This window comes from Pteropus medius, unplaced genomic scaffold, assembly GCF_902729225.1.
Source record: "Pteropus medius unplaced genomic scaffold, Ma_sr-lr_union100, whole genome shotgun sequence".
Taxonomy (NCBI): Eukaryota; Metazoa; Chordata; class Mammalia; order Chiroptera; family Pteropodidae; genus Pteropus; species Pteropus medius.
In genome coordinates, this window is record NW_024342474.1 from 10,628,730 (window position 1) to 10,654,536 (window position 25,807).

Genomic DNA, 25,807 nt, shown 5'->3' on the forward strand with positions numbered 1-25,807 from the left:
CCCCTGTTGGCTGAGGCTGGGGTCATCTTGAGGGGGCAGGGGGCCCAAGGATTTGCTTCTAAGTTCACTCATGTGGTTGTTGGCATATTTCAGTTCATTATGGGCTGTTAGATTTCATTTCCTTGGCACATAAGCTTCTGTACAGGCTGCCTGAACGTCCTAAGACATAATAGCTGGCTTCCCTTAGAGTGATTCAGTAGAGTATGCATGAGAAGTCAAAATGCCTTTTATGACCTAGTCTGAGAGTCACATATACTTCCAATTTATTTTGCTTATTAGAAAAAAAGTCACAAGGTTCAATCTTTAAAGGGGGTGAATTAAATTTCATCTCTCGAAGAATGAAATATCAAAGAATTTGTGGACATATTTTAAAATCAGCATAAGAGACTAAAGATAAATTTGTTAAGACAGTTTGGAGGGATCAGGAGGTCACTCAAAGGCAGAGCAAATAAAACTGCAATGGCGTGAAATATGAAGCAGCATGGAGTATAGGGATATAACCACAACTAGTACCTGAGGCTGCAAACGTAAGAAGGTCTTATATCAAGAAGGTTTTTATACCTCATGAATAGGAGTGTGTGCTTTTATCTTGCAGGTAATGAGGCATCATTATAGAGATTTTATTTGATGGAGTCTCCTAAGATGTTTACTGTAGAATCTGGTGATAGTTTACAAGACGGGAAAGAGATTAAACTTAATGAAGACCAGTTAAACGATCTTTCAGAAGTTCAGATGAGAGATTATGAGTGACTGATTAAGAATGGCTGAAAAACTGGAGAAGGTAAACTATACAAGAACTGATAATTAGTTGTGGGGTATAGGAAGAAGAAAAGATAAAACATATCAGGCTTAACAACTGCGTATGTGGTACTATTTCCCCAAATTATCCACTTCTTTCTTTAAAGCTAAAGGCAGTCTTCTAATTAGTATTATAAAAATTTTTATTCTGTGGAAATTAAAAATTATGAAATGGTAATAATGAAATAAAACAACTGCAATAGTTATTTCTGCAAGGTTGGATTAACACTTGTACATATGCTGTTAGTACTTGTCAATTTACAAATTTTTACAAAATTGGAATTATATTTTAAAACTTTCTTTACATCTAATATATCATGTCAATAAAATTTCCTCCATATTATTTTTAAAGGCTGAACACTGTTGTATGGATGTAGCTTAATTTATTTAACTGATATTCTAATGCAGACTCTTGCAAAAAAAATTGTTACACATATTTTTATGATACACTTCTAGAAGAAGAATTGCCTGTCAAATACTCAATCTCAAGGCTTTTGATACATATTGCCAAACTGCACGCTAAAAATGTGCCAAGTTATACTCTCGGCAGCATAAGCAATCCTGTTTCTTTCTGAACCAATACTATCAAGACAATTACTTTTAAAATAAAACCTGAAGACCAAATTAATGTGTAACACTTATGTCACTCATACGTCGGACTTACTATTAAACTTTTATTATAATATTACCATTCAAAGCTTAAGATTCTTACATATATTTTAGATGACAAATCTGATGTCCAGCAAATTATATAATAAACCAGACTACTCTTTAGTGGGAATTTCTGCCCTAGATAGTATATTGCAGTGCTCTCTGATTTGCCACTCCACCTCACCAAGTACTTTTATTTTTTCTGTAATAACCTTATAGGTTTCCTAGAAAGATACATATCTTCATTATCAAGGGCTGAAAGCTAGGCATATTCCATTAGTTCAACACTATTTTTCCTAGCTGCTTCCTAGCTTGGATTTTATATATTATGTATTGAAGAAAAACTTTCAAGACATTTACTTTAAAAAAAAGAAAATAACTACCTAATTTGGATAAGGCTCTATTTCACTCATGCAATGGTTCATTTATTCAGTCTCATACATTCAACAGTACTTACCTAATGTGTACTATGTGTGGAAGTAACACAGTGAACAAAACAAATGTAGTCCCTGCTCTCTTGGAACTTACATTTTTAGTAGGGTGAAGGGTTACATAATAAAGATAATGATAAATTATAAATGCTATTAAGAAAAGAGGGTCACGTAAGAAAGAATAAATGCAAAAAGGAGCTACTTTAGATATGGTGGCCAGGCGTGTTAGAGATATCTGAGTTAAGACCTGAAGAATGAGAATGTCGGTCACACAGCTATACAAAAAGCATATCTTGGGCAGAAAAAATCCCCAGCAACCTCAAAGGTCCTGAGAAGGAGTATCAGTTAAGAATAAGTCCAACTGAGAACAAGAGATCCTAAATAGTAGCTTTAACAAGGTAAGTTTTTTTAAAATTACATCAAAATCTGAATGTAAAGAGTGCAGGGCTGGTATATTGCTCCACAAAGGTCTTAAGGCCCCATGTTTCCACCAGCTTATGGTTTCACCATCCCTAGGATGGGGAAACTTACACATGGTCCAAACTGGCAGCTCTTCCAGGGTGCGGGATAAAAGGAAAAGTAAAAGACTGAAGGCATGCAACAGCTGTCTTTTAAGGATGGTTCTGGAAGAGTGTCACATGACATACCTGCTTATATCCCATGAACTAGAACTACCATATGGCTATAGAAAGACTGAATAATATAGTTTTTATTATGGACAGCCGTGTGCCCATGAAAAAAAATGAAAAATTTCGGGGGACAATTAAGTCTCTGTTACAGAGTGAGAAAAGCTTGGTACATGACAGAAACAGAAGAGAAGGTGAAGTTGGAGATTTAGGCAGGAGCCCGAGTATGCAGTTTTAAAGGCCATGGTAAGGAAATTGGATTTTATTCTATTCTAAGGAAAGCTATTGGAGAATTTTAAATAAGGGAGTGATGTAGCCTAATGAACTTTTAAGAATGATCACTCTGGTTGGTAGAGAATGATTTGAAGCGGTATAAGGAAAAGTAGAAGCAAGGAGATAGTGAGGATACTGCTGTGTGAGAGACGATGGTGTCTTGGACAGGGTGGTGGCATCAGAGGTGATGAGAAGTGGTTGAACTCAGGATACATATGAGGAAGAGCTGATGGTACTGGATGAGTTGGACCTAGAGTATAAGGAATCACCAAATATTAATAGTTTTATGTCTAAGTGAGTGAATGAACTATTGGTGGTACTGTTTATGAGAGGACAGCTTGGATCCAAATGTTCTGTTTCAGTACCTGTTAAATTTGAGTATGTTCTTTTTATCTTTTACCATGGTAAGATTTTCATTGTCTATACCTTTTAAAAAATGTGAGGCCTCCCCGTTTCCTACAACTAGTTATTTACAAATTAATTCTTCTCCTAATAGAGAATTCTTTTCTCAGTCTAAATCAGTAATTTTTCTATAAGGTACATAAGGAATTTACCTTACACAAAACACCTACAGGGTATGGACTTTTTTCCAATAAAAGAAAATCAAAGCGAATAGTTAAAAAACACAAAAAAACGATCAAATGGGAATATTTGATCAATATTAGCATTAAAAGTGAACTTTTTTCATGCAATAGGACAATTTAAAAAAACGTACCATAGTGCTTACTAGAAAGCCATAAATTTAAGCCCTTAACAAATGTTAGCTCATTTAATACCTAGAATCAATCTCTACGGTATTAAATATATTTTCCAATTTTTACCAGATTGGACACCAGTAATAGGACAATTTAAAACTTGTTCTCCAACAAGACTTAAATTTATCCTAAAGTGTTCTCAAGAATATTGTTTATCTTTTCCTAACGCTCCTACCCTACAAATTTATGGTGAAAATGTTTATCTTTCAGTAAAACATCCAAGGTAATGAAAGCCTCAGATTAGACTTGTCCCCTTCTGAAATGATTTCTCAATTTTATCAATGTTCATGCTATTTAAAACTCGTGCTTTTTTGAGTAAATGTACGATGTCATGAATAAGGTCCATCTTTTGGTCTTAATGAAGTCCCACCTATGTTAAACTAATAGATTGAATGTAATACTTGATGTTACTATATACATATAAGCATATCCCATTTTTATCATTTCATCTTAGGATTCTAAATATTAAGTTACACTTTCAAGTTATCGATAGATTCGAATGCTCAGTAATACAGATATCTGTATACATATACCTATATGAATTACACATACTTAGAGGCATAGTCAGTCTTTTAACACATCATCTTACATAGTAGAAGAAACATCTGAAGCAGGAATGGACGGTTGGAATAAAGGGAGGAGAAAAGGACAGCAGCACATAAAAAACCTTTGTTCCTCAAACTTTCCTGAAGTAAAGAACACAGTGAAGCAGAACATTTAATGAAATGATAACCAGGCAAACATTTTCCACTGGCTACATCTGCACCATTTGGAGTATAAACAAATTTACACAATACCTACTAATATTTCAAAGAACCTTGTATTCGATAAACATGACAGTTGCCTTCTACAGTATGCTTATTTTTCTTGCTCTTTACGACTGACAGATGCCCTTTGCCCTTCAATGATAGATATATTTTAAATTGGATCAAGTGAGTTTTCTGGAAGGTGATTTTACACAATAAACAAACATAGGACGTAGAAATTTTATTTATTCCAAATAAATGGTACTTTATATTACTAAATTCTCTCAGACAGAAATAACAATATTCACTTTATGAAATTACACAACCCCCAAAACGATATGCAGAGGTTCTTAAGTCCAAAAATGTCGAGTAGTAACAAAAAGGAAAGAGTTTATCAAGGTACAAAGGAATAAAGAGAGGTTTATTATTTTTAAACAATTACACTTTGACAATTATTTTTCTGGAAAGCAGAGTCTTTTCACTCTCCTGAAGTTTCCACCAAAGACACCGTAATTCCAAATAGTCTTGCTGATAGCGCAAACTCAAGCTTACGTGAGGAGTGGGGGGAGAGAAAGTGCTACAACTCTAACTCGGTTGGCACAAGCTCACCCAAAAGTGCTTTAAAAACCTGCTCCCAAACATGCTCCCTCCCACCAAGTTAAAAAAAAAAAAAAGGGTGGTGAATAGAAAATACCAATGGTTTCAGTAGAAGAGAACTCACTTCTCAGGAGGTGATGGTGACGTGCTGCCAGTCCCTGGAAGTGCGTGCACAAGCACCGGAGGTAGCGGGGGCTGAAGGAAGAAAGAGAAACAGCGATCAATTTGCTTCAGGTGCTGGGAGTGAGGGGGGCCTTGGTTCCGGGCGGGCAGGGCGGGGTGTCCGACATAAACACAAACACGCTCTGCGTCCCCGGGGAGGGCGGACCCATGCCACCTCACCATTCCCCGCCCCTGGACCCCGCGGCCCACTTTGCACGGAGGGCCCGTGCCCAGTGTGAAGCAACTCAGCCCCAGGGGAGCTGGAGCGGCATGCAGAGGCCCCACTCGCTATAACGGCCACGGAGAAGCTACGAGGCTCCCGGTGACTCAGTGCGAGGCATGGTGTAGGCTGTGGAGAAAAAGGTGATAGAGTGAAGTGCCTCTCCGCACAGACTCGCGAACGCGCGGGAAGCAGTCTACCCAGCCCTAACCCTGTCCCGTAAGCAGTCGCCGCTCCCACCTTCCGCTGCCGCCTTGAGAAAACCCGGAACGACGGGGGTCACGGCGGGGGTCATAGGGTAAAGGTCTTGCTCCCAGCAGCCTCCGCGGTGGATACGTCGCCATCTTGGATCCGCGGAACAAGAAAATTCATGCGGTGAGTTTTTGGCAAATTTTCCGAAGTCTGGCAGCGGGGCGCGCGGCGGGGGCGGCGGATTCGGGGCCCCCGCAAGGCGGGGGAATGCCTCGGGGCCGGTCCGGTCGCGCCTGGGGTCCGCGGGCAGCGTCCCGGCCCGCCGCTTCCCGTTGCTTTTGTCTCAGCTCCAATCGAGAGAGGGAGAGCGGAGCGGGCGGGGAGGGGGGGTGGCGGCGGTGGAGGGAGGGAGGGGGTGTGTATGAGGAGGGTGGTGGACGGGACGTAAAGCGTCGCTGTACTCGGGTCGCTGCCGCGGCAGCTCGGGATCCTAGGCCCGGTCCCTTCGGCGGGCGCTGGGGCTTCCCCCAGACTCCGCTCCCACGGGCTCCCGCCAGCGCGGAGGAGTCCCCGCCGCGCCGCTTCCTGGGGAAGAAGAGAAGGCGGCAGCAGCGGTGGCCAAGGAGCCCGGGCCCGCTTTAAGACGCGCTGCTGCCCTTTCATCAGCTGCCGCGGTCTTGGCTATTCCCATTCTCAGTACACACACATCACCTGCAACTCGTGTGTGCGTGCGTGTGTGTGTGTGTGTGTTTAAAAGATGGGGGACACTGGACTGGCTAACGGGCCTCAGGACCCTCTAGGCCCTGGAATACCTAAGGCTTTGGATGGTGGAAGGAGTGCAACTGTGATGCTCCGTCTGCCACAGCACCAGTAGGGTGACGCTTCCGTGGTGTGGTAAAGGCTGAATCCGGATAGTCCTGGGGCGGCGGAGCAACCCGATACGCTTCTGTCTGTGAAGTTGCTAGCCCTGGGTTTCTACTTCCGCCGGGGCCTCTCCACCTTTTGCAGTCTTGGGTCTAACTTAAAAAAGTTTTACTGAAGAAATGAGTGGGGTTAAAATAGGTCTACCTTGTTCTTAATGGAGACTCTGTTGTCCATCTAGGAGAGAAAACCTGTAACTCTTGATGACTGTGGTCCTTTTCGAATACGAGTTGTAGTTTTCTTTTATAAAAGCATTTCCAAGGTTTTAGAATTTGCATTTATTCCAGGCCCTGTGAATATGGTATTACCACCATAAAAGTCTCATACGAGTACCACCCCTCCGAAGAAACCTAAACATCAACTTCCTTTGAGTCCTAAGAGATGCCTTCACTTTTCAACATCCAGAGGACCGAATGCAATACATTTTGTTTCATTTTCATAAAACTCTTGGTCGAAGAATCTTCCTTAATCTTCAGGACGGTTTCTAATAAGTATAAGAAAATTAGTATATATTGATATCAACCTTTAGATTCTTGGCGAAATGGTAGAAGGTATTGAGTTAACAAAATCTGTTAACAAGGGAGGCCATACTTGAATTTTGTTCAGAGTTGAACACATTTCCTGTCATACTTTATATTAGGAATTTCTAGATCTCTAGAATAAGTCCAATTTTTGATTTGCCTTTGGAAACAACGTAAGTGGAAGTAATTACGGGGAGGATAGAAATTTGAAACTACATATTTACATACCAGGTTTATGTTGAATTATTAGGGAATGTTTGCTGTATTTGATAACATTTGTTTCCCAAACATCAGTGAACACATCTCTTTTGCAATTCCAAAAGATAACTTTGTTCTAGATTTAAAGGGTTAATTAAGAATCACAGTGGAGCGCTATGGTTAAATGTCTCTACATTCAAATAGTTAGATGTCTACATTCTGATATCTTTTCATTAAAATACTTCTTAATGGACCAAGATCTTTAGTAAGCTTTGTATGTTGAACTCCTCTTCAGTTTGTAGTTCTTTTGTAATATTAAATCCGAAGGAAAAAATACAGAATGCTTGTAAAAAGGCAAAACTCCTCCATTTCTTTGATTTTGTAAGATCCTCATTTAATTTTACAGTTACTTTTCTCTCATCTTTTTCTGAGGGCTTGAATTGCAGTGACTTCTGTGAATACTTTGTATTTGAGATAGGAACGGAAAAACATTTTTTAGCGTCCTAATTAATGCTGTATCCATAAAAAAATTAACGTAAGCATCATTTGTTGGCAGAACCCTTTTATTTTAAGTGTGCTATGTAGAGATATTTGTAACCTAATCTGATGCTGTTGGGGAATGAGAATTGCCTGTATATTTAACCAAGCAACAAATATAGCCTTTAAAAAATTTCTATAATACTTTCATTTTAAAATAATTTATATGGTGGAAAAATGAGGGCAAAATGTGAGTATGTGTGACATGTTCCTTTCATTGGAAAAGTACTTGATAAAATAAACCTCAGTATATTCCTCCTCAGGAGAACCGATTACCTATGTTTTGATAACTTTGGACACTTAATTTGCTTTTTGATTTTTGAGATACTTTAGTTAGTTATAACCTGAAAGTTTTGCTTGTTCTAAAATAAATACTTCAGATTTGTGAGTAGATTTTATTAGAAATGCTTCTACCCCAGTTGTTTTCTGTTTTTATTTCATTAGATATTGGTATTAAAAGTACTTGTATTTTAAAAGATCCTTACAGAATTTTTAACAACCCATGAGAAATTATAGTTTTACCCTTTTTAGTGACAAATTTGCTTCAGAAGATTTTCTGATAATATAGAAAAAGAAAAAGTATGGTTCATATCTATATATGAAATAATGTGTAGACTATTAATAGATTAGTAAAAACAAGTTAACTTTTTTTTGCTCTTTAAAAGTAGTGTTAAATAAAATTTTTAAATTGTCTTAAACATTTGAATTGTAGAAAGTTCATCCTTTTGTGATTACATAAAAGCAAACTTTACATGTGCGTGCTTGAATAGGCATTTGAGGACAACTTATGCAAATAGTGATACAGTCTTAGGAGAAGATACTACTAAGATTTTATTTGTTACCTAGACCTCTAGTGGATTTTGTAACACAAAGAAGCAAAAGAAACCAAGGTACCTGGTAGGGCAGCTTTATAGGCAGGGTTAATCTGAGTTGCATTGTAATGTTTGAATAGAATTACATACAGTGTTGATATCAAGGGATCTAGTACTGTGATAGGAGTCATTGTGGCTGATGATACAGGTGACTGTTCATCTTTACTAAGGGTGGTTTCTTCCTGTGATACTTAAAGGAATTGAATTTCATTTTGATTTTTTCTGGATATTTTTAAAACAGCTATATCTAAAATTGATGTCTGTTGTATAAAGTATGTCTTTGGAAAGAAATGACTGGACATTAGGATTTTAAGCTTTTAAAATTATTTTATAATTTTTACTTTGATTTTGTTAATTGACCCTTTTTGTCAATTTAAATACTGTGCATAATTTTAATTTTTCTGTTTGGCTAATTTAAGCTCTTAAAACTCTTCTCATGAAAAGTCATTCCCAGATGGCTTGTTCGTTTATTTACTTTGTACTATTAGGATGACCTGGAAAAAGAATTCCTAATATATTTTTTTATAGCTTGTTCTCTGAAATACAGGTGCAAATTCTTGGTATATCACTTGCAGGTATGCTGTATTATGAACTAATAAAATGGTTTACAGTGTTTATTTTTTGGTAAGACCTCATAGCTTATATAATATGGAAATGCAAAAAAATAAGAGGAAAAGACAAAGTTTCCCTTTACTGGACACACATAAATATATAATAAGTTGTATATGCTTAGACTCAGGATCTAAGTCTATTTAAATGTAGATATTTTGGACATATTTGCCACTTACCCTGAAAGCTTTTTTTAATTCCTCTCTTTTTTTTTTTTTCGCTTTCATGTGTATGTTTTTACATGTGTGGGAGGCTTATTTTTTACTATCATTTCTCTGTTTGACAGACTTACTCTTCAAAACTATTCTAGTGTCACTTTCATGACAGAACCTTCCCTGACTCCCTAAATTTTTCTACCATACTGCTTTTAGTCTTGAAACTTCTCTTAATTGCTTTTGTCACTCTATGTTGTAATTTACTATCCAACCCTGCTATCTACCATAACCTCCACTAGACTGGAAAAACCTAAGAGGTAGGGCTTTGTCTTATTAATATTTACATTTTTAGTACATTCTATAGTGCCTAGTACTTAGTAGGTTATCAATAAATATGCAGTAGACTGAACTGGTTCCATTGTCATTTGACAGTGCTGTCAGAGGGCTTTTTGCCAATCCACAGATCAGAAACAACAGATTGGAAAAAGGGTTGGGGAGAGAGGGAGCATCCTGTATTCCTTTACTTCCTTGAATCCTTTCTTACAGTTTTGATTCTAATTACCTAGGGGAAACTAGATAACCAACGTAGAGAAATGTGTATAGAGTGAGTACAGGACTAAAGAAAGATGTTAGTAATAAAGTGCGTCTGGCAGAATGTTTAAGTCTGTATTTCTTGCTGTTTTTTGTATGGCTAAGGTCACTAAGGTCATTGAAGGAGATATTTTGTATTTATAGTTACATGGTAGTATGTATTTACCATGGCTTAACCACGTTAGGTCATATGTGTTATATACACTATTTTACCTTTCTAAAACTTGAAAATTACAATACTGAGAAACATTTGGCCTTTAAGAGTTTGAATAAAAGATTGTGCACCAGTTTCATGTCAGTTTTTTGAGATGTAGAAATCAAAACAGTAAATGACTCCCAGAATTGCATTGAGTAGAGATGCCAACATATGACTTAAGATTTTAGAAATCTTTTGTTTTATTTGCCTATATATTTTCCAGAAACTAATGATGATAAACTACGAAAGATACAGAGATGGCATATTTTTTTTAAAAGATAATTTGATCTAGTACTCAGGACACCAGTCCTTTCTCTGCTTCTACTGATTTGAAATGGTTTTCTTTATGTGAAAGTAGGTGAGAATACACACTTAGTAAATTTTTACTTTGCCAAGGAATGATAAAATAAGAAAATTATGTGTCCTGGCAGTTTAGGTAACAGTAAGTAAGTGACTTGCTCTCTCGCCCCCAAACACATTGATATACTGTTTTTCCATTTATGTATTTGAGTGTTGGAACATAACTGCATTAACTGCATTTTGTATCAGCACCTCGACAACATGTAATGACTGATTATGTAATACAATGTGTTTGGGAGAGGAACATTTGGTTTTGTGTCATATCTGGCAGGAATCTGTTTTTGTGTTACTTTTTACATTGTAAATTATACTTAACCCTGCATACAAATTTCTTATTTAATTTTCTGTTTGTAAACATCTCTTACAGGTTGGTCAAATAATAGTACTTAGTAAGTTTACCATGCCATTTAAAGTACCTAATTCCTTTTGGCTTAATTGTACTACTTTATATTTAAAAAATAAATGCTTTACAGCTTGCAAAGCACTGTAGTATGCTTCATCTCAGCTTTTTATATGTTTGTTATTTTGATGTAATTTTTAAAATAAGGTTAAATTTTAAAACAGAAAGATAAAAGTGTCAATTAGTATGAAAATTAGTAATTGGAATTATGAAGGTCATTTTATCCTCAGATGAGACTCTGGCATCTAATACCTTTCTTACCTAATGCTACTCCATAGGGAAATTCCTGAATTATCATTTTAAATAAGTGGAGAGTTTCCTTTGTTTTTAACTGATCATCTTTCAGATTCAGGATAGTTAAAATAATACAGGAGTTTGAAAGAGTAGTAGTAAATTTTTGTTTAAAGCTTGACTTTCTGGCAAAATACAGCAGCTGCTCGTATTTTTAAAAATTAAACATTTGTCAAGAAACACCAAAACTTTTATAATGAGAATAGTTAATATTCTATCACACTGATGCCATATCTTGCAGGTGCTGAGCAGATATACCTTGAACTTCACCTTGATTTAGTAGTGCCCAAAATTGTGTTTTTAGGAGTGTAGTTTTTATAATTTAAGTGAGTCAGCATGTCTGATCTGAGAAAAATATTTAGAGCTGTAACTTTTCTAATCTATGCACATTTATGAGAAATTATAGATATATGCATACATATGTCAGGCTAAACTTTGTTTGAGGTCTGTAGCAAACTGTTTAACCTGGAACAGAGATAGCAGTCTCCAAAATGTTTAAATTTGATAATATAGGCATGGGCCACGTAATGACATTTTGGTCAATATTGGACGGCATATGCAACATTAGTCTCATAAGATTATAATGGAACTGAAAATTTTCTGTTGCATAGTAATGTTTTAGTCATCCTGAATTCCTAGCACAATTCATATCACGTGGCAATGCTGGTGTTAACCTGCCAGTAGTATAAAAGTATGGCACATGCAATTACGTATAGTGCAGAATACTTGATAATGACAATAAATGACTATGTTACTGGTTTGTGTGTTACTTATTATATTCTACTTTCATTATTTTAGAGTGTACTTATAATAAAAAAAGTTTGCTGTAAAACATGCTGTTTTGCTGGCAGTCGTCTCATACACAGTTCATTTACTGCACCTCTTGATTGCATCCTTTTCTCTTGTGTTTGATTTAATCTTGTGTTGTTTTGTTCAGTAACATGCTGTACAGCCTTTAGCCTGGGAGCAATAGGCTATATTCCATATAGCCTAGCCTGGTAGGCTATACCGTTCAGGTTTGTGTAAGTGTACTCTATGATGTTCCCACAAAGATAATCACCTAATGATGCATTTCTTAGAATGTATCCCCATCATTAAGTGCCTCATGACTGTATAATGCACTTTTGTGTTCTGTATGTGTGTGAATCAACATATCCTAAAACAGATGTGTATGTATAAAACAATTGTCCAGTGCTTCAGGGAATTTGACCTCTGCCTGCCTACTCTTAAGGTATTTCAGAGTATAGTTTGAAAACCACTGGACTTGAGCTCTAAGGTAACTTCCAACCTAAAGTCTGCTTTTTAAAAAGTCAAGACTTCCTTTTCTCTGGAGATGCAAAATTCATAGAATTTGCTTGGTTTTGTGTAGCATTTGGATAGAAATTGTTTACATTAAAATTAGGCTCTACTGGTTAGATGTTAGCATCCTAGACATTTTCAACAAAATCTTTTAATCTGAGTGTTTATTCTTTTCTTGCCATTGTTGTAGTGCTGGGTACATATGGTGGTGTGTAAGATAAGTTTGCCTTCATGGAGCTAACATCTTAGAAGGAGAGAAAAAATAAATAAAAACTTGGTAACCAAGCAATTTCAGACAGTGGTAATTGTAATGAAGAAAAAGGGATAAGAGTACATCAGTTGATTAGGGATGGAAGGAGGAGACTATTTTAAGTAGGGTGATGAGGGAGGTCCTCTCTAGAGGTGTCATTTGAGCAGAAACTGAAAAAGGAGAAAGCCAGGCAAAATTCTGGGTGAATGGTTTTCCAGGCAGAAAGAAGGCTTCGAGATAGGGTCAAGTTTTACACCTCTGATGATACCAAGAAGTGTTATAAACAGTTACTTAGTGCTTTCTACATAAGTAGGAGTAAACTTTAAAGTGAAAAATAAAATAGATGATTAAGATATAATTCTTCTCTCAACTCCTGAAAATATTTTGGTGAACTCAATAATTTGTAATAAATTTTATAAGAGCTGTAGAGAGGAGGGATTATTTTTCATTAAGAGGCCCTGATAATTTTTCAGGATCAGGTGGAATTGGGGGTCGGTCTGTATTAGTAGAAAGTTATAAAGGAAAGCAAGCTTAAAACTTTGTGTTTGTATAGAATCATCAAAACCTTCAAAAGTTTTTGGTTTTGTAAAGTTTTACATTTTTTTCTTAGAAATTTATTAGTAATGATTTCATGTTGAATCAGATTTCCTTGTACAGTTTACTAAATATTACTATATGCCATGTACTTTTATAAGTGCACTGAATAATTCTTGTAAGTTTAGTTTTTGAGGTGCATGCTGTGGGTGTATACTACAGTAGAGCAATCTTGTTTGAGGGGGTTAATGTGTTGGTTCAGGGAGGTAGTATTTGAACTGAATCTTAAAGAATGATTTGGAGTACACTAGGTGCGTGAATGTACGGAATCTGCATTTCCAGTGTTCAAAGCTTGGAGAGAATATGCTGGATTTGGAGAATGGCAAAGTAATCTGCTTTTATTCTCAGTGGAGTTCTGGGACCTCATGAGAAATTGGTTGAAGAAATGAATTTGCCGTAGTGTGAAAGACTTACATGATGAGGAATAATTCACCAAAATATTTTTTTACCAATGCAAGTGTTAATCAGATTTTGCTTCAGTGTCAAATTTTAGATTCCACAGTCAATTTATAATTAAAATGACAAGCTTGATGGTGCAAATACAATATTTGTGAAATTTTTGAAGGATTATTTTTCTATTAGATCAAATATTTTTTTATTTGTATTGTATTTGCAGGATTTTTATTTATTAAGAACTGTGTGACTTCGAAACTCTAGTTTGTTTTCCAGAGAACTTGTTACATGTATAAACCAATACCAGCAGTTAAAAGTTTTACATTAATGGATGGAATTCGTTACATAAATTACAGGGCAGGCAGAGTTTGAATTGTTATTTGACATTATTTGCAGGCATGATTACTTAGATAAATTAGAGTTATACCAGAAAAAGTCTAAATTAACAACATATGGGAGCTGATACCTATATATTACTAAAAGTGCTTATTTTACAGTGCTAAAATGTGTCTTATATGTCGTTCAGATTACTGCGTAACAGTTATGCATTTATTTTAGGTTGCTAGCATTATTTGTTAATTCTGATATGCAAAAAAGAGCCCAAATGTATGTACTTAAATAAAAATAATTCATTCCTAAGAATGCAGTTTAAACAAATTACTACTTTGATAGTATGCTTTATATACCATATTTTTTAATCGCAAAAGTTAATGATTCTAACATGATGACTTGGAGTTGCCCAAGTTGCCTAATTGTCTATTTAGTTCATTTTTGGCTGAACAAATTGGAACTCATTACAACTATTTCTTATTAAGGAGAGTTATATTGTCCTGGAATCTCACATGATGTTAAAGTCTCTGGTACTAGCCAGCCTGAATCAGAGTCACTGTTGTACTGCTTTTAATTAGCTCAGTGACTTATCTGCCCTAAACTTCAGTTTTCTCATTCGAAAAACGTGGATAAATAATAATACTTACCTCATAGAGTACTAAAAGAATAAAAAGGCTCTTGGGTGGTTTTTTTGTTTTGTTTGCTTTTGAGCGAGACTTGAAAAGCTGCAAAGGAAAATGAGAATAAGCCACAATTTATTTCGTAGAGTGCACCATGCTCTTTTTTTTTTTGTATCAAATTTGTAAATGTAAACAAGAAAGATGCAGTTTTGTTAAGAGTCTAGACCTTTTTTTCCTACTAGGAATTTTGTTTAGATAACGTTGTGTTAAATATTATATGTAGTATCCTGAGTAACATCAATACATCTCAACATTGCTCTTTCTGAAGCACTTGGCAATGGTACATGGCACATAATAGATATTTAATAAGTCTTTTGTTAAATGTGATAAATCTCACGGAGATATCATTGGCTTTTAGGACTCAGACTTGTCAACCAGTTACAGCATGAGTTATGTTGAATTATCTATGGCAAGTTTCTGTTCTATGCTTAAGTGTCCATTTCCTTAAAATGGATAAAACAACAATTATGTACAACACCTGACAGTAGGTTCTTAGCGGTGTTGGTTCCCATCTCTTTTTCTTTATGCAAAGAAAATATTCCAGAATTTTGGAGAAAATTCAGAGGGAATACATAAAACAGCACCTGTCATTTAATATTTGAAAATTGAGAAACTCAAGTCCTTTATTTACCTTTGAGTATATGCTCAATCTTTACTGGCAAAATAATATATTATTTTGGGAAGACTAGTTTGGGCTCCATGAATTTATTAGCTATGTGTCTGGGCAGATCAATTAGTATTGAAGAGCCTCAGCTTTTTAGTCATTTATACCTCCCAAAGTTGCTGATGAAAATTTAGATAATGAAAGCAAAAGTGTTTGGTTAGCTGTAAAGTATGTGAAAGTATTATGGTATTGATTCTTTACTATTAATGGTTGTAATGAAACAAGTAGTATCTTAATTGTGTGATTCATTCTACCTTGTACTGCTGCGTTCATGTGGCTTGCCTTTTATTAAATTAAAATCTGACTTACTGGACTTTGGGAAGTGTGGAGAATAGGAAAAAAATGATTCTGCTATGTTCATCATAGTAGGCCATTTAATACTTGGATATTTTTGCACGCTGAAGTCCTGATACTTTCAATGTAGAAGTATATATGGCAGGAAGTCTGCCTCATTCTCTCTTCATTAAGGATGAAAGATTGTGAACATTCTTTGGGTTATTCTCATTTTTTTGTAGCTGTATTTGTGTGCTTTCTCTTTATCATTGTCAGCCAAACATATTTTTGTGACCGTCATGATTGTTTTCCCTACAAATGAAAATAATTTGTAATTTATGATTAGATCATTGAGAATGTCATTCCAATAGTTTCAGAATATTGTATGCTCTTTGTGTATGTAATGTGTATGAATAAGTTTTACTGTTTTTTTCCTTTAAATCTGTATGATCTCTTAGGTACTAAGCCTTTTGAATCATTAAAGTAATACTGTATAAGGAAAACAGACTAGTACTGAGTAGCTGCAGTAGCAAAGTAAGGAAAATGAATCTCAGAGTAATGAATTGGGAAAATAATTGTGCATTGAAAGAAAAGGTATTGTTTTTACTATCACCCTTCTAAAATTTAGTGACCAATAAATATTATGTGCTTGTGAGATCTGCTGATTAATCTCATACTGTTATTAAAAAAAAGCTGCTTTCAAGTAAAGTATTTTTTTCTTCTAAAAACATTACTGAAACTCTAGAAAATGAGCTCTTGCTACCCCAAATCTTCAGTTTGATTGCTTCTCCATTTTTTCATATTAACTCAGGCAAATAACCAAAATGAAACAAAGACAACATTCATATCTAAAACTTATAAAACTTACGTTTATAATATAAAATCCATAAGCTTCTAGAACTGCAGATCATGGTCAAGATATGTCCCTTTATAATTTTCGATGGTTTTAATAATCATTGTCAGGCACAGCAGTATGCTCAGGCATCAAATATTGATTTCTGTCCAATATAGTTTACTATTCTAAGAAAAAGGTAATTTATTAACACATTTTGGGGAAGTTTTAAATACCAAAGTCTTTTTGTTTATTTGCTGGAGTTTACTGGAAGTAACTAGAGAATTCATTCTTCATAATAGTGCACATCCCAAATTGTTTAATTAAACGGTTTTTAATTTTAATCGTATATACCAACCTTGGGCAAATAATGTACATGGCAAAGATATGTATTTTTGCTTTTACAAAATTGACTGACAGTTTTAACATTATTTCAGAAATAGTTTTATTTCTGATATATTGGTGGCACAGAAAAAGAACAGTTAAGTTCCTTTGATTTCTAACATTCAATTTGGTCCCTATTCCACCACTAGCTCATAAGAGGTCAGGTCACTCTTGACCACTAATGTGTGTTTGAAACCTCAAGGAGGACCTGACAAATATTTGTTGAATGTATGAAGGCTATTTCCCAAAACTTAATATTTACTTGCTTTTTTTCATATAGCAAAACTGTGTCAATTTACATTATCATCAGTTATGTGTGAATTCTTACTTTATTGTCAACGACACTGAGTATGATTCTATAAAAAAAATGGTCCTAAATTTAGAGAGTATAAACTTATAATTTAAAAAATTTGTATTTTTTGTTTTTCTGAAGAGTGAATCTTTTTTATTGTGTAATTTGTGTTTTCTGTTTGTATCCTTTATTCCCAATAATAGGGATAAAAATAAGAATAAGAATAAAATAGTTATAATTCTGTTTCTCGTCCTTTCCTAAGCATCATTCCATATTTTCTAGGGTAAAAAAATAAATATTTAATACCACATTAATATTAAGTGAGGTTAACATATTGAGGTGCTATTGCCAGAATTGACCACGAAGTGGTTCAGACTGCATAATTCTAACAATGTAAAAGTTTAAGAGGATTTTTGCCTAATTTTTAATTTACAGTGTGAACACTAAAAATGTAGCTAAGATGTTAAATATTAAAATTGGATTGGATTTTTACCACTTAAAGTTTATGCTGTCTGGAGGGCTTCAGTTTGATATTCATGCATGAATTTAACAAGAATAAGTTGTTTGCTAGTGAGGAGTAGGCAAAATAACATTTAAATACTCTGTTAGATACTTTGTTACTTATTCATTCATTTGGCATATATTTATTTAACTTCTGTGCCAGGCACTGTTCTAAAAGAATATGGAGTGTAAAGTAAAAAACAAAACATAGTATGGCAGATGGTGGGTGATAAGGGTGTAGAAAGAAGAAAGCAAGGGAGTATGAAGTATATGTGGGACCCAGATTTAAACTGGCTGATTACGAAAGTCCTCCTCTAGAAGGTGATTGAGTGCGACTGTGGTGAGGGAGCAACCCTGTGCATATCCAGGAGAAAGAGGTTCGAGGAAGAGAAGCAAATGCCTTAAGAGAAAATGCCATAGATTTGATGTCTGTTTTATGATTGAAAAATTACAAGGAAGTCTTTGTGGCTGGAGTGTAGTGGGAAAGGATAATGGCCTGTGGATGCAGAAAAAGGTAGGAGACCAGAGGTAAGTCAGGAAAGATTTTGTAAGCCATCATAAGAGTTTTGGCTATTGCTCTGAGTAAAGTGATGCCATTTGTACTCTTCTCAATTATAATACAAAGTTAGTCAAAATCTTCCCATTTTACAGTTGAATAAATAATGCTTCTATAGAATAGCTTGTAATTAACTTCTCCAAGGATATATAACTAATGAGTGGCAAAACTAAGATTTTTTTAGGGTTTTGATTTCAGAGCTCATGATTTTTTCATGACACAATTATTCTTCTTGCTGTGGCATATCTCTAGAGGCGTTCACTTTTAAAAAACAAACAAAAACAGAATCCAAAGTGTGGATCCAGGGTGAGTGTTAATGTACTTATGTATGATAATAATTCCCTTACTGCTAGATGCATTCACATGTTTTATGTATCATGTTTTTAAACATGTTAGCTTTGACCCACTGAGTTGATTTCATGGCCTACTGTTGGAGGCCATAGTTTGAAACTTGATGCATTATGTTTCTTTCGGAATGCTGGAAGTTCCTAGATTTATCGGTGGCTCTGAATTATGACACTAAGAGTGGCTGCTGTCTTTATTTAAAAAGAAAATATCCTTGTATCTGTTGAACTAGCTTTTAAGTTGAGAAGCAAGATAATAACGCAATTATCAGATTATAAAAATGTAAGTGTATAACATTTTAAAGTTCATATGTGACTTAAATTCCTTGCAGAAAAACTACAACCTAGGAAATTTTAAATGGCTGAATTAATCTTGTAGTAAGAGGATAGGGCAATTAAGACCAAGCAAGCAAATGCTATCACTATAACTACTGCTACCACTACCACTAGTACTACTGATTTCTGTCAAACATTTATTATACTAAGAATTTTTTAAAGCAAGTTAATATGCTATTTATTTTAGGCAGATTTGAAAAACATACGTATATCTATTAAGATCTTACTGTTTCTTAGGGCAGAGCCCATTTTCATTTAGATGTCTATAGGAACTCATACCATTCTTCCCCCCAAGGGTTTTCTTACCATTCTCATTTTTTAATCAACTTTGTCAAGGAAGATTACATATAATACAAGGCACTCATTTAAGTGTCCTTTACAATGAGTTTTGACAAATTTATACACTTGTTTGACCACTATGATCCAGCTGAAAATATTTCCATCATCCCCACTATTTCAGGCAGTCCTCATTTATAGCCACAGGAACAACTGATCTGCTTTCTGTCACTATAGATTAGAATTTTTTATAGAGGTTTGAATAAGTGGAATTGTACAGTATTCATTCTTTTATGTCTGACATCTTTTGCTCAACATAATATTTTTGGTTCATCATTGTTGTTTCATGTATTGAATGAACATTCATTTCTTTTGGGTAGTATTTTGTTGTGCTTTCTAACTGGTGCCTGAAATGTGTTTGTTGAATGAATGCATATTTGGTACGGTAAATACACAAGGTTTAGAGCTAAATGACCTTAGCATGAATCCTTTTTCCACCATCCTGTATGTATAGGCAAGTTACTTAACCTTTCTGAAGCCGTTTCTTTTTTAAAATGGAGATAATTCTACTTTGAATAGTTGAAGTATTAAAGTACTGTATGAAAACATGTAAAGCAAACATTAAGCTCTTATAAAAATGGTAGCGTAATTCAATAGTGATTTGGAGGCATTGGTGTCTCCTGGTGTCTGCTTTTTATCCAGTAACAAAATTGTCCCATAGAATTGCACTTTTATATTTTTTATTAGTATTCTAGTAGTTTGAAGAAATACATGTTTATGTTTATTAAAAGATTCATCTATTTGAAAGTGATCACTTTTAGGTCTTGATTAGTTTACTCTTAGGTCACAGAATTGAAGGTTTCTGCCAGTTAAAATAATAATTAAAGTTATAACTTATTAAACTTTTTTTTTTTAATAGCTTGGAAGGCCTAGTAAAATAGCAAGAAGAAAATCAGGAATCTAACTCTTCATTATTGAGGAATAGTTATTTTAAAGAGTAATAATATGCTAGTGGGGAGAAAGCAGCTAGGAAACTAGCATTACATTGAATCGGGTTCTGTAGTTGGTACTTTTCACATACCATTTATTCATTTGGTAAATTTTAATGATGACTTGTTACCAGATACTCTAGAAGATATGCCTTACTGTGGACTTTTGAGATTATTAATGTTTTTATTTAAAAAAAAAAACTGTTCAATTTAGGGCTTGGTACTTATTATAGAAATGTTTGTACGTTTGTTGAATACATTAATATTTTTATTTGGTTTTAGACCTGAGGAGAGTTACTGTGTGGTTTTTAGGAGATTATATCAGTAGTGTGTGTGACCAGAAGATAGTTTTTAACTTACCTAAATAACTAAAACATTATTAAAGTTTATCTTTTGACTGTAAACATCAATATGGTCTGTTACTCCTAATTGTGTTCTAATCAAATTAGACTTGACCTTTGGAATGAAAAGAAAAATTTTTAATGTTAGAGGAACAATAGTAGGTTTTGCTGCTTGTGTACAGTATATAGAAAATTTAGAATAAGAACTATGAAATTGTGAAGGGTATCCGTTTTTTCCACTATAAAATTTTACCGTGTGTTAATATGCTACTTTTTCTTAAATTTTACAGAGTAAGTCTAATTGATTTATTGTCTTATTAATAACTGGTTAAACCAAACATGCTATAATCACACATTCAGTAGGAAAAGTTTTTAGATGAAAATTGGAAAAAAGATGTCTCAGTCTGAAAACGTATAATGTACAAGAAAGTAGTGAAATAGGTGCAGGTGGAAGATTAAATGGGGTTGTAAGTGATTAAGTGAGGTTGTAGGTGAGTCAGATAATAACAGTAAATTGTGCTTTTGAAGATAAATGAGTTAAAAGATGATCCTTAAAAACTAGTATTCTTTGAAATTGAATTGGTTTTTCTGTGCCTTTTTGAAATTTTATAATTGAGTTTTGATTACATTTTATATTAAAGTGGTTAACACATGGCAAAACAGACAAACTCCCCAAAACTAGTATTTGGTTTTTATGCATTCAGATAGACTAGAAACATTTTCATTTAGGCTTATGGTTCTTAATCTTGAGTGCCTTATACCCCAAAAGGGTCATTGAAAATGAGTGCATTCGTTATTTCAGTATTTCAAAAAAATCAAACCTAATGAAAATTGTTGATTTACTTCAGACGAGACTGAACAGCCTAGTTAAAATTAGTGTTCTTGGCTTTTCTTAAAACAATTTATGGTAATAGTGGTCATCTGTAAATTAGAATCACTTGTTCGTGGTTACATGTGTTCAATAAGTATAGAAAACCATTCTATTTAATATGAAAAATTGAAATATATTTTCAGTTCTTATTGAACAGGTGAGCTACTCCCTATACATAACTGATAAAACCATCTCATCCTTCGAATGACATATCAATTGTAATCTCAGAAAGGTCATTCCTGATTTCTTTCGTGTAGTGTACCTCTTGCCATTCCTCACCACAGCATCATTAATAGCTTGTCTGTCTTAGCAGTTGTCACCATCAGAAATCATTTATTTGTTAACTAGATGAAAATTTCATGAGAACAGGTACTTTGCCTACCTTATTTATACTTAGTATTTTGTCTGTATCTCCAGCACCAAGAGCGGTGTTACATTACCACCTGCAATGTATGAGAAATCCAATTTTCCCACTTTTTCTCCAGTGTTTGTTATTGTCTTTGTGAATATAGCCATTCTAGTGAGTTTGATATCATTGTGGTTTTAATTTGTTTTTTTAATCAGTGGAAATCTGTTTCTCCTTATAAAGAATACCATTGGGATTTTGATTGGCATTGTATTAATTAATCTAGAGATCATTTAGGGTCTCCCTAATTGATCTCTTGATTATATTGAGTTTTCCAATCCTTGGACATGGTATGTCTATCTATTTAGTTCTTTGATTTGATTCATCAGTGTTTTGTTGTTTTCAGCATATAGATTCCTGCACATTTCATTAGATTAATAACTAGTATCATGTTTATACCTAAGTATCTTATTTTGGGGGACCTATTTGGAGCTATACTAGCATATACAAATAGGATTTTTTTCATACATGGATCTTGTTTGTAATAGGGCAAAACTCAGTAGTTGTAGGAGCTTTTTTGTGGATCGTTTTGCATATTTCACTCAGGCAATCCATGTCATCTGTATATAGGGAAAATTTCCTATTTGTATCTTTATAATCTGCATGCCTCTTGTTTGTTTTTTTTTTCTTTTTGCATTATTGCACTGCCTAGGACGTGCTTGCCTTATTTGCAGTCTTAAAGTGTGAAAGAATTCAATCTTTCACCATTAAGTATAGTGATGTAAATTAGTCAAATTAAGGAAATTCTGTTTTATTCCCAGTTGACGGAAAGTTTTCATGATGAATGGTTGTTAAATTTTGCCAAATAATTTTTCTGTCAGTTGATATGATCACTTGGGGTTTTAGTCTGTTAATATGGTAGATTACACAGATTGACACTATTTTATGTAACAGCTTTATTGGGTTACAATTCACATACCCTGTATTAACTCATCCACTTAAGGTGTGCAATTCATTGATTTTTAGTGTAGTCACAGAGCTTTGTAACCATCACCACGATCATTTTTATCACCCCCAAAAGAAATCTTACACTCTTTAGCAGGCCCTTCCCATTTCCTTCAGCTCACACTTCCACTCAACCCTAGGCAACCACAGATATGCTTTTCTGTTTTCGTACATTTACTTACCCTGTACATTTCATATGAGTGAAATATGTGATCTTTTGTGACTGTTTTCACTTAGCATAATGTTTTCAAAGATCGTACACATCGAAGCATTTATCAGTATCTTATTCCTTATATTGCTGAAGAGTATTGTGTGGATATACCCAATTTTATTTATATGTTTATCGGTCGGTGGACATTTGGGTTGTTTTACTTTTGGGCTGTTATGAATAATGCTGCTATGAACATTCATGTACATGTTTTCGTGGACTTATGTTTTCATTTCTTTTGATTGCATACATAATGTGATTGTTTAGTTATATAGTAACACTATGTTTAACTTCTTAAATTGCCAGACTGTTGTCCAAAGCAGTTGTGTACCATTTTACATTTTCACCAGCAGTAGATGAGAGTTTCAGTTTCTCTAAATTCTGGCCAATGCTTATTGTTCTGTCTTTTAAAATAAAAAGACATGGGCATGACATTTATCTCATTGTGGTTTTGATTGACATTACCCTGCTGATTAATGATATTAACTTTTTTTGTGTACATGTTTGGCCATTTGTATATCTTTGGAGAAATGTCTATTCAGATTAAGGTTCTTTGCCTGTATTTAAATTAGTTTGCCTTTTTATTAATGAACTGTAAGAGTTCTTTATGTATTCTAGGTACAAATTTTTAGATATGTGATTTCTCAAATATTTTTTCTTCCATTCTTTGGGGTTTTTTGCTTTTTATATAGTATTTACAACACAAAAAATTTTAATTTTGATGAAATCCAGCTTACTGGGTTTTTTTTTTTGTTGTTGTTGTTTTTTGTTGTTGCTTTTGCTTTTGCTATCATGTTGAGGAAGGCGTTGTTTAACCTAAGATCATGAAGATTTACTCCTGTTTTCTATGTTTTAGCTCATACGTGTATGTCTATGAACCACTTGAGTTAACCTTGTATATGATGTAAGGAAAGAGGTTCAGCTTGATTCTTTACATGTGGATATCAAGTTGTCCCAGTACCTACCATTTGTTAAAAAGACTATACTTTCCCCATTGAATTATATTCATATCCTGTGTAAAATGAAATGACCATAAAATGTGAGGGTTTATTTCTAGACTCTCAATTCTATTTTATTGATCTATATGTCTGTTGTAATGTCAGTATATCTTGATTACAATGTGAAATTTTCAGACTGGGAAGTATGAATCTTCCAACTTTTGTTTTTCTTTTTCAAGATTGTCTTTATTAGCCCAAGTCCTTTGTATTTCTGTGTGAATTTTAGAATTAGCTCATCAGTTTCTTCAACTAAGCCAAGTGGAATTTTGATAGGGATTGTATTGAATCAGTAGATCACTTTGGAGAGTATTGCTGTTTTAAATCTGATCTGTGAACACTGAATGTCTTTCCATTTATATAGTTCATTTTTAATTTCTTTCAACAGTATTTTATAGTTTTCAAAATGTTTCATACTTTAAAATAATTTTTTTAATTTTTCAATTACAATTGATAAAGGATATTAGATTAGTTTCAGGTGTACACCATTTAGACATGTATATAACTTAAGAAGTAATCACCTCGATAAGTCTAGTACCCATCAGACACCATACATAGTTATTTTAATATTATTGACTATATTCCCTCTACTGTACTTTACATCCCCATGACTGTGTTTATAACTGGCAGATTACACATCTTAATCCCTTCCTCTTTTTTTCTCATCCCCCACCCCCTCCCATCTGGCAGCTATCAAAATGTTTTGTGTATCTGTGAGTTTGTTTCTGTTTAGTTTGTTCATTTGTTTTTTAAAATCTACATCTAAGTGAAATCATAGTGAAATCATGGTATTTGTCTTTCTCACTCAGCAAAATATTCTCTCAATGATATTGCAGATAGCAAGATTCCATTTTTAAGATGGCTAATATCCATTGTATATATGTATCACCTTTTATTCATTCATCTATCAATGGACACTTAGGTTGCATCCATATCTTGGCTATTGTAAATAATGCTGCAGTGAACATAGGGATTCATATGTCTTTTCAAACTAGTGCTTTGGGTTTCTTTGGAAAAATACCCAAAAGTGAAATTGCTGAGTCCCTTGTCTTTTGTTATAGCCTTCATTTAAAGTCTATTTTGTTTGTTTGTTTTCATTTTATGAAATAATTTTTTTTCATCCCTTTCAGTCTTTGAATGTCCTAATATCTGAAGTGGGTCTCATGTAGACAGCATATGTATGGGTCTTGTTTTCTTATTCATTCAGCCACTCTTTATCTTTTGATTGGAGCATTTAATCCATTTCCATTTAATCATTGATAGGAATGTAATTACTGCCATTTCATTATTCATATTTTTAACTTTTTTTTCCCCTTCTTTTTTCTTAAAGAAGTTCCTTTAACATTTCTTGTCATACTGGTTTGATGGTGAACTCCTTTAGCTTTTTCTTGTCTGGGAAAGTTTTGTACTTTTGTTATACTTAAGTATTCTATTTGATGCTTTATAAATGGAATGGTTTTATTAATTTCATTTTTGGATTGTTGTTAGAAATGCAGTTGTTTCTTGCATATTTATGCAACCTTGCTGAACTCATTAAACTATTATTAAAACCTAAACTATTACTAAACTGCTATAAAATCTAATGTTTTTGTTTTTGTTTTTGTTTTTTTTTTTTGTAGCTTCCTTAGGATTTTCTATATACAGCTTCCTTAGGATTTTCTATATACAGGATCATATCGTCTGCAAATATAGTTTTATTTCCAATCTGGATGCTTTTTATTTCATTTTCTGGTCTCATTGTTCTGGCTAGAATGTTCAGTAAGTACAGTGTTGAATAGAAGTCATAAGAGTGGACAGCCTTATTGTAGTTCTTTCCTAAATGCCCTTTATCAGTTGGAGGAAGTTCTTCCTATTCATGTTTGTTGAGTGTTTTTAATCACTAAGCGCTGTTGGATTTTTTTAATGCTTTTTCTGCATCTGTTGAGATGATCATTTGGTTTTTATCT

The 25,807-nt window shown here is 34.2% G+C and overlaps 2 protein-coding genes across 22 annotated transcripts in view; one reads left to right on the forward strand and one right to left on the reverse strand.

Moving 5' to 3' along the window:
* Positions 1-6,162, reverse strand: part of LOC120605063 (uncharacterized) — a 144,714-nt gene extending 138,552 nt beyond the window's left edge. For 3 of the 15 annotated variants that reach the window (XM_039866011.1, XM_039866010.1, XM_039866013.1), the window contains exon 1: positions 5,002-5,259. In XM_039866011.1, the coding sequence (XP_039721945.1) occupies positions 5,002-5,222 (221 nt within the window). In that variant the 5' untranslated portion in view covers positions 5,223-5,259. Of the gene's footprint in view, positions 1-246 lie in introns of those variants that run through there. The other 12 variants (XR_005653511.1, XR_005653509.1, XR_005653503.1 and 9 more) reach the window with 10 other exon arrangements.
* CNOT2 (CCR4-NOT transcription complex subunit 2) overlaps positions 5,487-25,807 on the forward strand; it is a 102,665-nt gene continuing 82,344 nt past the window's right edge. For 2 of the 7 annotated variants that reach the window (XM_039866000.1, XM_039866004.1), the window contains exon 1: positions 5,509-5,634. In XM_039866000.1, the coding sequence (XP_039721934.1) occupies positions 5,630-5,634 (5 nt within the window). In that variant the 5' untranslated portion in view covers positions 5,509-5,629. Of the gene's footprint in view, positions 5,635-25,807 lie in introns of all 7 variants that reach the window. The other 5 variants (XM_039866006.1, XM_039866007.1, XM_039866001.1 and 2 more) reach the window with 4 other exon arrangements.